The sequence below is a fragment of the Fundulus heteroclitus genome, unplaced genomic scaffold (assembly GCF_011125445.2).
Source record: "Fundulus heteroclitus isolate FHET01 unplaced genomic scaffold, MU-UCD_Fhet_4.1 scaffold_124, whole genome shotgun sequence".
NCBI lineage: Eukaryota > Metazoa > Chordata > Actinopteri > Cyprinodontiformes > Fundulidae > Fundulus > Fundulus heteroclitus.
This window is the reverse complement of record NW_023396536.1, coordinates 63621-73690: the sequence shown is the minus strand read 5'-3', so window position 1 is coordinate 73690 and position 10070 is coordinate 63621. Positions and strand designations below refer to the sequence as shown.

At 37.0% G+C, this 10070-nt stretch overlaps 2 protein-coding genes across 2 annotated transcripts; both read right to left on the bottom strand.

The window, feature by feature from the left end:
• Positions 1 to 545: 545 nt before the first annotated feature.
• Positions 546 to 2965, bottom strand: LOC105932562 (extracellular calcium-sensing receptor-like). The gene is made up of 6 exons (XM_036128889.1): positions 2615 to 2965; positions 2224 to 2509; positions 1300 to 2112; positions 988 to 1218; positions 722 to 853; positions 546 to 597 (listed from the first exon to the last, which is right to left on the bottom strand). Exons 1-6 carry the CDS (start codon positions 2818 to 2820, stop codon positions 589 to 591), a joined length of 1677 nt encoding a protein of 558 aa, XP_035984782.1. The 5' UTR covers positions 2821 to 2965; the 3' UTR covers positions 546 to 588.
• Positions 2966 to 4859: 1894 nt separating this feature from the next.
• LOC105932563 (extracellular calcium-sensing receptor-like) lies at positions 4860 to 8249 on the bottom strand. The gene is made up of 6 exons (XM_036128884.1): positions 8224 to 8249; positions 7849 to 8137; positions 6825 to 7631; positions 6501 to 6728; positions 6150 to 6273; positions 4860 to 6060 (listed from the first exon to the last, which is right to left on the bottom strand). The coding sequence occupies exons 1-6, from the start codon at positions 8232 to 8234 to the stop codon at positions 5165 to 5167; spliced, it is 2355 nt and encodes a 784-aa protein (XP_035984777.1). The 5' UTR covers positions 8235 to 8249; the 3' UTR covers positions 4860 to 5164.
• Positions 8250 to 10070: the final 1821 nt, after the last annotated feature.

Here is a 10070-nt window from a genome sequence, read left to right as displayed (position 1 = left end):
ATACAGCCCAGAAGCCTAAAGGTGATCCAAGTGCACACTCTAGTATGATCTTCTCACTGTAATAATGTGTGTTTTTGAATGGATGGGGAGGATTGATTGCTAGCCATATTGCACAAAGCAAAACCTGTAGAAGAGTGAGAGCTAAAACACTGACTCTCTGCTGTGTAGGTCCAAACCATTTCATCATGTTGCTCCCTGGAACTGTAGCCCGAAAGGCCAACAAAACCACTGTTGTTTTCCCCAATATACAGGAGACACAGAGAACAAAGGTAATGCCGAAAGCTGTGTGACGTAGCATGCAGGACCAATCAGAGGGCCTGCCGATAAAGGTCAGAGAGCACAAGAAGCATAAACTCAAGGAGAAGAGGAGCAGGAAACTCAGTTCAGAGTTGTTGGCTCTGACAATTGCTGTGTGTCTTTGGCAGAAAAATATTAGACTTACAGCAAATGTAGAGAATGTACCAAAGAAAGATAAAGTGACCAACATTATACCCATTAATTCTGTAAAGGTAAGGAACTCAATCGATTTTAAGTAACAGTGGTTCCTCTCTTCATTGGACTTGTACTCAGGAGCGCATTTTTCACATTTCACGGCATCTGAAAGGATAAATACATTTAAACTGTACAGAGAAAACATCTTCAAATAGACCAGTAAAGTGCTGGCTGTAATTTTGCCAAGCAGAAACACAGTGAGCACCAGGGTAAAGGTTACAAATCCCACCGCCTCACTTGTACTGTTGCTGAACTCCCCCTCAGCGCAGGTAATGCAATCAAAGCAGCAGATGGGTTTGCCTTTAATGAAAGCCCGACGAGTACCGGCCAAACAACTGTCACTGCAGATGGATTGTGGTACCTGAATCGCAGAGACATTGTTCTTTTCACATTAACTGTCTTTAGCATTAAGTTAATTTAATTTTTCTGACATAAAACATTTCTAAAAATATTTGCAATATAAAAACAAAACCTATTACTTTGAAATTGATTCACCTCATGGCTTTCTCCTGCCCAGATGGCTCTAACTCCGACTTTCATCTCAAATTGCTGACCTTCAGGCCAGGAGGCATCATAATAACCAATAGTTTCAAACTTTATGTATCCCGTGTTATCCAGCTGCCAGTTTACCAGTGCATAACGTGCCACAGGGTCACCAGACTCATCAAAGAAAACATTTTCACCAGTCTTTGTTGTGAAATTTACCTGTGTTAGGTAGTGCAACACCTAGAGGAGAAAACATCTGGTGTAAACATTTACATCATTGCCGTTTTGATTCAAGCACATTGTTTTTTTATATATTTTTACCTGCCATGGCTGAACATTTTTCCTGTTAGCACAAGTATTGTTCTCAAAGGGCCCATGTCCTTCTTTGCAATTAAATAGCATGCTCAAAGCATGAGCCACAGCGTATATGGCTTTGTAAACATTATTCATCAGGCTGGCATCTGAAACATCAGTGAATCGTGTCTTTACGCCATGCAGAGTCTCTGTCCCATTGCAATCACGGTGGTAAATCCCTCTTTCTGAAGACAGGCTGCATTGAAATATTGTTTCCCACAGTTCAACAAGTCCCTGATTTCCTGGTGTTATGGATGGCCTGCTATTGGTGAGAAACTCCTGCAGTCCTGGGATGTAAGCATTCAGGGCTGCAAAGCCCACAGCTCCTTGAACCACAGCATAATTTTCCAGAGAGGCAAAATAACGATACGTAATCCATCCTTCACTCCCAACCCACTGTAGGCCTGTTACATTCTGAGCATAAAGCTCTTTCATAAGTACGTCAAGATCTGTAGCATCAACAAAGGCAACTATTACCTTGGAAGTGGATTTTCTTATAATATCCACCACTTCTAGAAATGTCTCTCTAGGATCAGTTCGGTAAATGGCAACTGAATACTCAACACAAACACCTTCCTTTGTTGCTGCTTCCAGGAACGTGGCCATGCCACCATTTCCGTAGTCATTATTAGTTCGGATTGCTCCTACCCAAGTCCAGCCAAAATGTTTCACAAGCTTTGCTAATGCTTTGCTTTGATGAATGTCACTTGGTATGGTTCTAAAGAAAGATGGATACATTTTCCTGTCACTAAGACATGCACAAGTGGCTGAATGACTGATCTGAAAAGAAAAATACCCTGATTAATATGACATTACAGTTGAAAGATCTGTTCTTATTTTGTTTCTCTTCACAGTTTGTAGTTAGAATCCATAAATGCGCATACAACTCACCACAGGTATATTGAAGGGTCCCAGTGTACGTGCTATACCTATTGTAGATGTGGAAGTGGTGTCCCCGATAACAGCATAAACATTAGAGAAGTTGTTACACAACCCTTCTTTGTTTCTATATGGATTCATTAGATTTAGTGAAGATCTGATAGACAGAGGTATGCTGGGGCAGGAGTCAAATATCCTATAACCAAGTGTCACATCTGGCAGCAGTTCAGTGCTGTTGTTGATTTCATCTATGACAAACATCATGGTATGTGCATACTGAAGCTCACCTATTTCTAGTCTGAAAAGAAAGGGAAAAAATATGAAAAACACTTCATGATAAATGATTCATTCTTTAAAATACAAATGAGCAGCAGAAAAAGACCTGTTTTTTTAACTGTCTTACCCTTCACACTGGATTACTCCTGGGTTGATTGTGAGTGCTGGACTGACTGTAACTGGGTTCTGGTGGAAGGAGAAAATGCCTCCGATGATGATATCTCCCTCCTTAGAAAACTGAGGCAGTTCTTTTGTCCCATAAATTTGACACATAGGGCTTTCCCCTATTACATCCATGAGAAAGAAAAATAGCAGGTCCACAATAAGCAGCATGATTCCTTACCTGAGTACTTAGCACACAAACCCACAGCAATAGCACAGCATGAGTCTGATCATTTTATAGCAGTTTTGCATCACAAGCCAACAGGGGATGTGTATTATAATATATTCTTTATCTCCACCAATGAGATCACTTGTATTGTGAATGACAGGGAGGCACAGACCTTAACAATAAGCTCTCCTGCAAATGCTGTTTAATTGGTTTTATATTAAAAATAAACCAACCAAGAATAGTATTATCTAATTATTCAGGAACATCTAGGTTTTTCATGTAAATTGTGTTATATTTAGAAAAAAACAAACGCTTATGAACATTTAAAAATATTAAAAATGTACCTCATGTAAAATGTTTTTTTTTTCTGAATAACGTTTGAATTCTAGTTGTGTAAAATTGCATAAGACAGTACTATAATTAACAAACAAAATGTATGGGTGTATGGAGTGTCTCACACTGTCACACCTGTTATAATTGACAAGTTATATTCTGGAACATGTGTTTCAAATTAATCAGTATTAACAGGCTTTCAGACCAACTGTCCATTTAAAATGAAAATCGGCAGTAGTCATTGTAAATATAACGTATATTGGGAAATAAAGGAAACAGTGGTATGAAGGTTAATTTAAACAAATGTTAACGGTAGGAATGTTTTAAGATGGCAGAAACATGTTTTAAACTAAGCAAGTCACTGTGACTTGATTATAACCGTAGTTTCCCCTCAAACCTCTTTCTGTTTTTCCAAAGTGGTGTACTTTGAGCAGTTTCTACCACAGGTAAGATAAAGACTTCTGGGCAAGATAGTGACACAGGTGTAGTGCATAAAACCCATGTACAGAGGCCTCAGTCCTCTACGCAACCTTTGCTGCATGCCTTCCCTCTCTCTTTCAACCCAATTTCCTGTCAGCCTACTTTCAAATAAAGGTCACCAGTGCCAATGATATAATAAATAAAAAAAGGAACTAAGACAAAATTCACTCCATATATGTTAGACTTGAAATTCAATTGAAATAAAAGTAGTATAGTGATGCCATCAGTTAGTTTTATTTGCTTTAGATCAGGTTTTATATACATGTATTGCTCTTTCCCAAGTTTTGTGACTTTACAAAGTACATATAAGAATATATCTTATTGAGACATATACCATGCTCTTGCTGCATAGAAAAATGTGCAAAGTAAATGTGTTTAGATTTGTATTGTCCATGATAGCAGTCTGAGTTACTTAAGAACAAAAATTTGCAATACTGAGGCTGATAAAACTAAATCCCATGTATAAATTTCAAAACTCAGTAGCTTCAAAGAGTACTAAAATAACTACATTCACCATGTTAATATTGAGAGTCCAATTTAACTTACTTGCTGATAATGTTCAGAAGCCATAGTCTCTTTTAACCATTTTCCCAATAACCACAAATAATTTATGAAGAGGACACAATAGTCTTTTTTGTCAAATATAGGGGTTAACAGGGTAAGGAAAGCTACAGTATTGCCCTGCCAGAAACAGGTTTAGCTTCATTATATTTATTCACAAGATATATTTGACTGGATACAAACCACTACAATCTTTTTTAATCTCATCACTTGTACGAGCTATTATTGTTGCCATGAAGTTATCTCCGGAACCAATCTAACAGTAGCATGTTTACTCATTTTTATATGTGACTTTTTTAAGTTTACAGAAAAAAAGTAAATTTCCATCTTGATAGAGTTGGAATTTTGCTTTGAATATCTTAAAATTGTATGGCCAGTGGTTCAGTTCTTCTCTCTGCAGCTGTTTCAAACAGCTGGTAATATCCAGCGAGTGCAGACTAGGTTACATGACAAAGACTGACAAGAACCTGAATTTACCAATACAGTCTCTGGAAAATTTATTGTAAAGGGTGGTAATGAAACCCAGAATTTTAAGATTGACAAATCAGCATGAACAGCTGTTGAATTGGGATTGGCAAAGGCCATCTCCACTACATGGATATTGCTTATTCCTGCCATTGGTACATGTATTGTAATAAATTCCTTGGTATTGCTAATCCAGGTGAAGTGTTTGGTCAAGTGCCAAGTGTTTGGCCATTTTAGGCTGCTCAATGAAGATACAGTACCAGTAGGTAAATCACTAATTATTAATAGAAAAGAAATGTGCAGCCAAACTTTTAAGTTAACATATGAAAATACTAACACCAAACAACTACAGAATGTGTTTTCTCTCTGATATGATTAAAGGAAAATGCTACAGAAGAGCAACTAGTGAAAAGAAACAGAAAACAGAAGGTATTCAGAAACTAATAGCACAACCAAAATGTAGACTATAGGATTTTACAACTGTATTTTTTCGTATGGCTTGTTAAACTATTTTTTTCCAATCATGTGTCTTTTAGTATTTCTTTCAGGTTTCAGTAGTAAAATATAACATTTTGGTGCAAAAATACAAATAAGCAACCCAAAGCTTGAAGCTAGAATTGCAAATATCTCTACAGCTACAGTAAACTTACCAGGAGAGCTGACATATGCTGGGATAAATGTGAGCCAGACAGCACTAAATATCAGCATGCTGAAAGTGATGAATTTAGCTTCATTAAAATTATCAGGTAACCTCCGAGCTAAAAAAGCAAGGCCAAAGCAGAGCAGAGCCAGAAGTCCGATATACCCCAATACAACCCAAAATGCTATAGGTGATCCTAAATAACATTCCAGAATAATCTTTTCTCTTGCATAAACCATGTTCTTGTGTGGAAATGGTGGATCAAAAGCTAGCCATATAACACAAATTAGCACTTGAATTAAAGTACAGCCAAGAACACTTGTTCTCTGAAGGGAAGCTGAACACTGAGGAACTGTATTTACTGGTCTTTTAGCTTTAAAGGCCATCACAACAGTTATAGTTTTAGCAAGAATACATGAAATACACAGAGCAAAAGCTATGCCAAAAGCTGTATGACGAAGCATGCATGACCACTCAGTGGGCTGGCCAATGAAAGTCAGAGAGCAAAGGAAACACAGAGTCAAGGAGAAGAGTAGCAGGAAACTCAGCTCAAAATTACTGGCTTTGACAAGAGGTGTGTGACGAAACTTGAAAAACACACACAAGACCGCAAGTGTTAAACTCGTGCCGCATAATGAGAAGGCAGTGAGGAGGGCTCCCATAGTCTCTCCATATGACAGGAACTCAATCACCTTTGGAACACATTTGCTGTGATCGACATTTGACCAGTACTCCGGTGGACACTGTGAACACTCTGCAGAATCTGATCAGAGAAACAAAAACTGAAATGGGTTTGTGCTATAGTCATACTAGAAATAAGGAGGAGAACAACATAATACTTGTTTCACTCACTGCTGGTGTTGCTGATCTCCCCTGCAGCACACGGGACACAGGAAAAGCAGCAGATGGGTTTTCCTTTAATGACTGCTTTCCGAAAACCTGGCAGACAATTCTCACTGCAGACAGACACTGGCCTCTATAAGAACAGAACAATTCAACAATCAATTTAGAAAATGTGTTGTGAACTGATACAACATAAATTAACAGAATTTAGAATAAACTTTACATTTTAAAGGTCTTGATGAACTTGCTGAAAGACACAACTATTTATCCTAGTATACAAATGACAATTATTTTCCTATTTCTTTGTTTCTGTCCTCACTAAATTTAAAATTACTATTTCATTTAGATTATTGTCCATACCTCCATGGATTCTGCAGTCCAAGTAATGTTGATTCCATTCATGGTCAACTGTTTTCCATTTGGCTGAGAAGCATCATACATCCCCACTGTTGTGAATACAATATCTCCTGAAGTATTTCTCTGCCAGTTCACAAGCTCATAAATAGCTGCAGGGTCTCCATTTCTGTCAAAATAGACTCTCTCTCCTGAGTGAACAGTAAAATTAATGTCCTGGAGATATTTCACAACCTACCAATGTTAAAAAAAGAGATTAATAGATTCATTTTAGATACATTCTAAAACAATTACTATGCATCTATTTAAAATATCAAACTGCTTTTTAACCTGTCTTGGCTCCAACTGATCCTTTAAGTTGCAGAGGTGATTTAAATTTTCACTACTTTGCTTGCATTTCATCATGCTATGCAAAGCATGAGCAACAGCATACACAGCCTTATACACGTTGTTGGATATCCTCAGCTCTGACACATCTGTAAAAGCATTATCTGCATCCTGAAGTCTCTCAGAGCCAGAACATAATTTTGTGCCAGGTATATTGGGCTGAAAACTGCATTCAAAAGTTGTTTCCCAGAATTCTCTCAGCAAGTTGCTCTGAGGATCCTGACTTGGGTTCACCTGTAAAAGAAAGTCTTGCAGGCCTGTAATTCTTGCCTTTCTTATCGCAAAGCCCAGGGACCCGCTTAGTATGCCAGAGTACCTTTTTTTAGATAAATGAGCTGATGTAATCCAGGATTCACTGCCAACCCACTGCAACTCAGTCAGGTTCTGATACAGAGCTTCCTCCAGCAAAACATCCATCTCATCATAAGCCAGAAATGCAACTAAAACACTTGCTGTACCTCTACGGATCATTCTGACAACCTTCTCAACGTGCTCTCTGGAACCAGTCCTTGAGATGGCTTCGGAGTATTCAACACAAATCCCCTCCTGACTGGCAGCTTCAATAAAAGTTGCCATCCCATTATTACCATAGTCATTATCACTTCTTACTGCTCCAACCCATGTCCATCCAAAGTGCTTTACCAGTTTAGCCAGTGCTCTACTCTGGTAGTAGTCACTGGGAATGGTTCTGAAAAAGGAGGGATACTCCTTTCTATTACTGAGACAAGCACATGTTGCAAAATGACTTATCTATAAGAAAAGGAGTGACACAAAATAATATAAAAAAAACATTTGCATGATGACAGAATCTTTCTAATTTGAGGTATTGTTGCATGTATTCTTTGAATATGTTGTTTTATTTGTGAAAGTGTATCACCACCATTTAATTTGTTTGATAAGGTAATCATTTAATCATTATTTCCAGTAAGCTGAGGCTCATTAATACTTAGGAAATATATGCATTTACCACTGGTATTTGGAAAATCCCTGAAATTTGCAACATCACAATGGTTGTAGAGGACTCAGAAGTTCCAATGATGGCATGAATGGATGATTGACCGGAGCAGTTTTTTCCAAAAGTCCTTTCCTCTCCATTCATCAAACCCATTCCTGCACGTGTTGTAGGTAATGTGGAAGCACAGCTGTCAAATATCTTATAACCAACTGAGACATTAGGCAGTAGGGAGCTTCTGTTGTTAATTTCCTCAATGGCAAATATCATTGTTTGAGCAAAACGAAATTCCCTTAAGTTAATTCTGAAAAAGACATTTTGAACATTATGCATTTCATTGGAGTTCAGCATGCTAGTTAAATTTAAAAACAAGAATCAGAATCTCAGTACCTGGAACACATGAGCGGTTCAGGTGACCCAGTCCAGGAGAGTAAAGGCTTTGAGATTTGGCTATGGAGGGAAAAAGCTCCTCCAATAATGATATCTCCTTTCTTTGACATAAGAGGAATCGCTCGGCTCCCCAGCAATTCACATAAAGCTGTTTTATCCTGTGCTAACCCTCTAATAATAACTACAAACATACAAATAGCACAGATGTTTTTCCGCATCTTAAAAAAAGGGAAAAGACACAACTCAGAATAACTTTTTCAAAGATTCACTAAAACGTCTCTCCCCTAAAAGGGTGTACTTTATACTTATAGAGCAAATGAAGGTGGCTTAGGTCTTGTAATCCAATCAGAGTGATGATGATGTAAGCACCCATCATTTAATTTGCTTTTTTCATTATTATTTAGGGTTTCTATGATACTGTAAAATATATTAAAATGCAGAAATATTGCTGTTTAGCATAGTTCTAAATGTATTTGCCAAGTTATCTTTCAAGATATTTCTTTTAAAAATTGCTGCTTTTTCCAACATGTTATTGAATTTATTGAATAAACCATTTTGAGAGAAATATTTTCTGTCTGCATGTTGGTTTGTTTAAAATCATTCTCATTACATTGTGGGGTTTTAATTTAAATTTCAAGTGGTCCTTACGAGGTTCTAGATACAGTATACAAGGCCATTCCCCACATATTCCAACGTGTTAAGATAACACCATAATTAGTGATTAGGTTCAAAAAATTATAATGAAAAAAATCTAAAAACACCCCCTAAAACCTCTGCTTATGTGGAAAATATATAACTCCAGAATTTAAATGGTTTTGCATTATTTACATCATAAATGTCTGTCTGGCCTACAAATCACTTTATTAACATCCCCAGAATAGTTCACTGTTAAAGAAGAGTTTTTAAAAAAAAAAAAAACTAAAATAAATTCATATTTTATTGCAGTGCCATAATCTCACACTGAAAAAACCACTGAGCTATATAATACACTGGAGTGCTAATCACCGTCTGTTTGAACGAGTCGCTTTGAAGCCACCAGCCGCCATATTGGTACTCCTTATTTCCCCCCAGTAACTATGGAATATGTGCGCTACAGCATCGAATAACGAGGATTTTCTCATGTTCAGGGGGGGCTTAAAACTTTTAAAATGTCAAGTGCCATATAGTTTTATGTTATGTTCTAAAAATATCAAGTACTCAGAAAGTCATGTGCTGAAATATTTTGCATTTTATTCATTTAAATATATATGTTTAACATTTATAAATATATAAATAACAATATACAAAAACATATATTTACATATGTGTATACATATATATACATATATACATATACACATACTTATATATAAATATATATATATATTTAATATGAATAACATGTAAAATATTTCAGCACCTAATTTCCTAGTAGTTGATAGTGTTAGTACATCCACTGACTGTAGAATTACCTGTGAAACGTTTTCACTCAGCCAGAAAACTGCTTGTTGTTGCAACCAAATCCTATGGGATTCTGTGAGAGTAGGGAGTAGCAAGATGGCGGCCAGTGACTTCAGTTTTTCGGCAAAATCAGCACTCCAGTGTATTATATAGCTCAGTGGAAAAAACCCAGTCTTTAAGTACATTTCAGTTGGTCTGTGCAGCTATTAAATACATCACAGCATGTGCATGGAAATGTTCCACCATTTCTGTCATTGTCTTCTTATTTTTTCCTTTCACCGATCACACATGAGCTATTCTGTACAACGCTGCCTCCATGATTACTGATCGTAATTCTCAGTTTGTTGCATTTGGGTAAACATTCACAGGCTCTCTAATGATGAAAACATGCACAGAGTGAACACAGA

Excerpts from the sequence above, each read along its gene's own strand:
- LOC105932562 (XM_036128889.1), bottom strand. The coding sequence starts at position 2,820 with ATGCTGCTTATTGTGGACCTGCTATTTTTCTTTCTCATGGATGTAATA. Across the intron at positions 2,510-2,614 it reads GGAGTAATCCAGTGTGAAGG|ACTAGAAATAGGTGAGCTTC; the intron begins GTAAGACAGTTA and ends CTTTCTTTTCAG. Across the intron at positions 2,113-2,223 it reads GACCCTTCAATATACCTGTG|ATCAGTCATTCAGCCACTTG; the intron begins GTGAGTTGTATG and ends TTTTCTTTTCAG.
- LOC105932563 (XM_036128884.1), bottom strand. Across the intron at positions 6,729-6,824 it reads ATCAGTTGGAGCCAAGACAG|GTTGTGAAATATCTCCAGGA; the intron begins GTTAAAAAGCAG and ends TAACATTGGTAG. Across the intron at positions 6,061-6,149 it reads GGAGATCAGCAACACCAGCA|ATTCTGCAGAGTGTTCACAG; the intron begins GTGAGTGAAACA and ends TTCTCTGATCAG.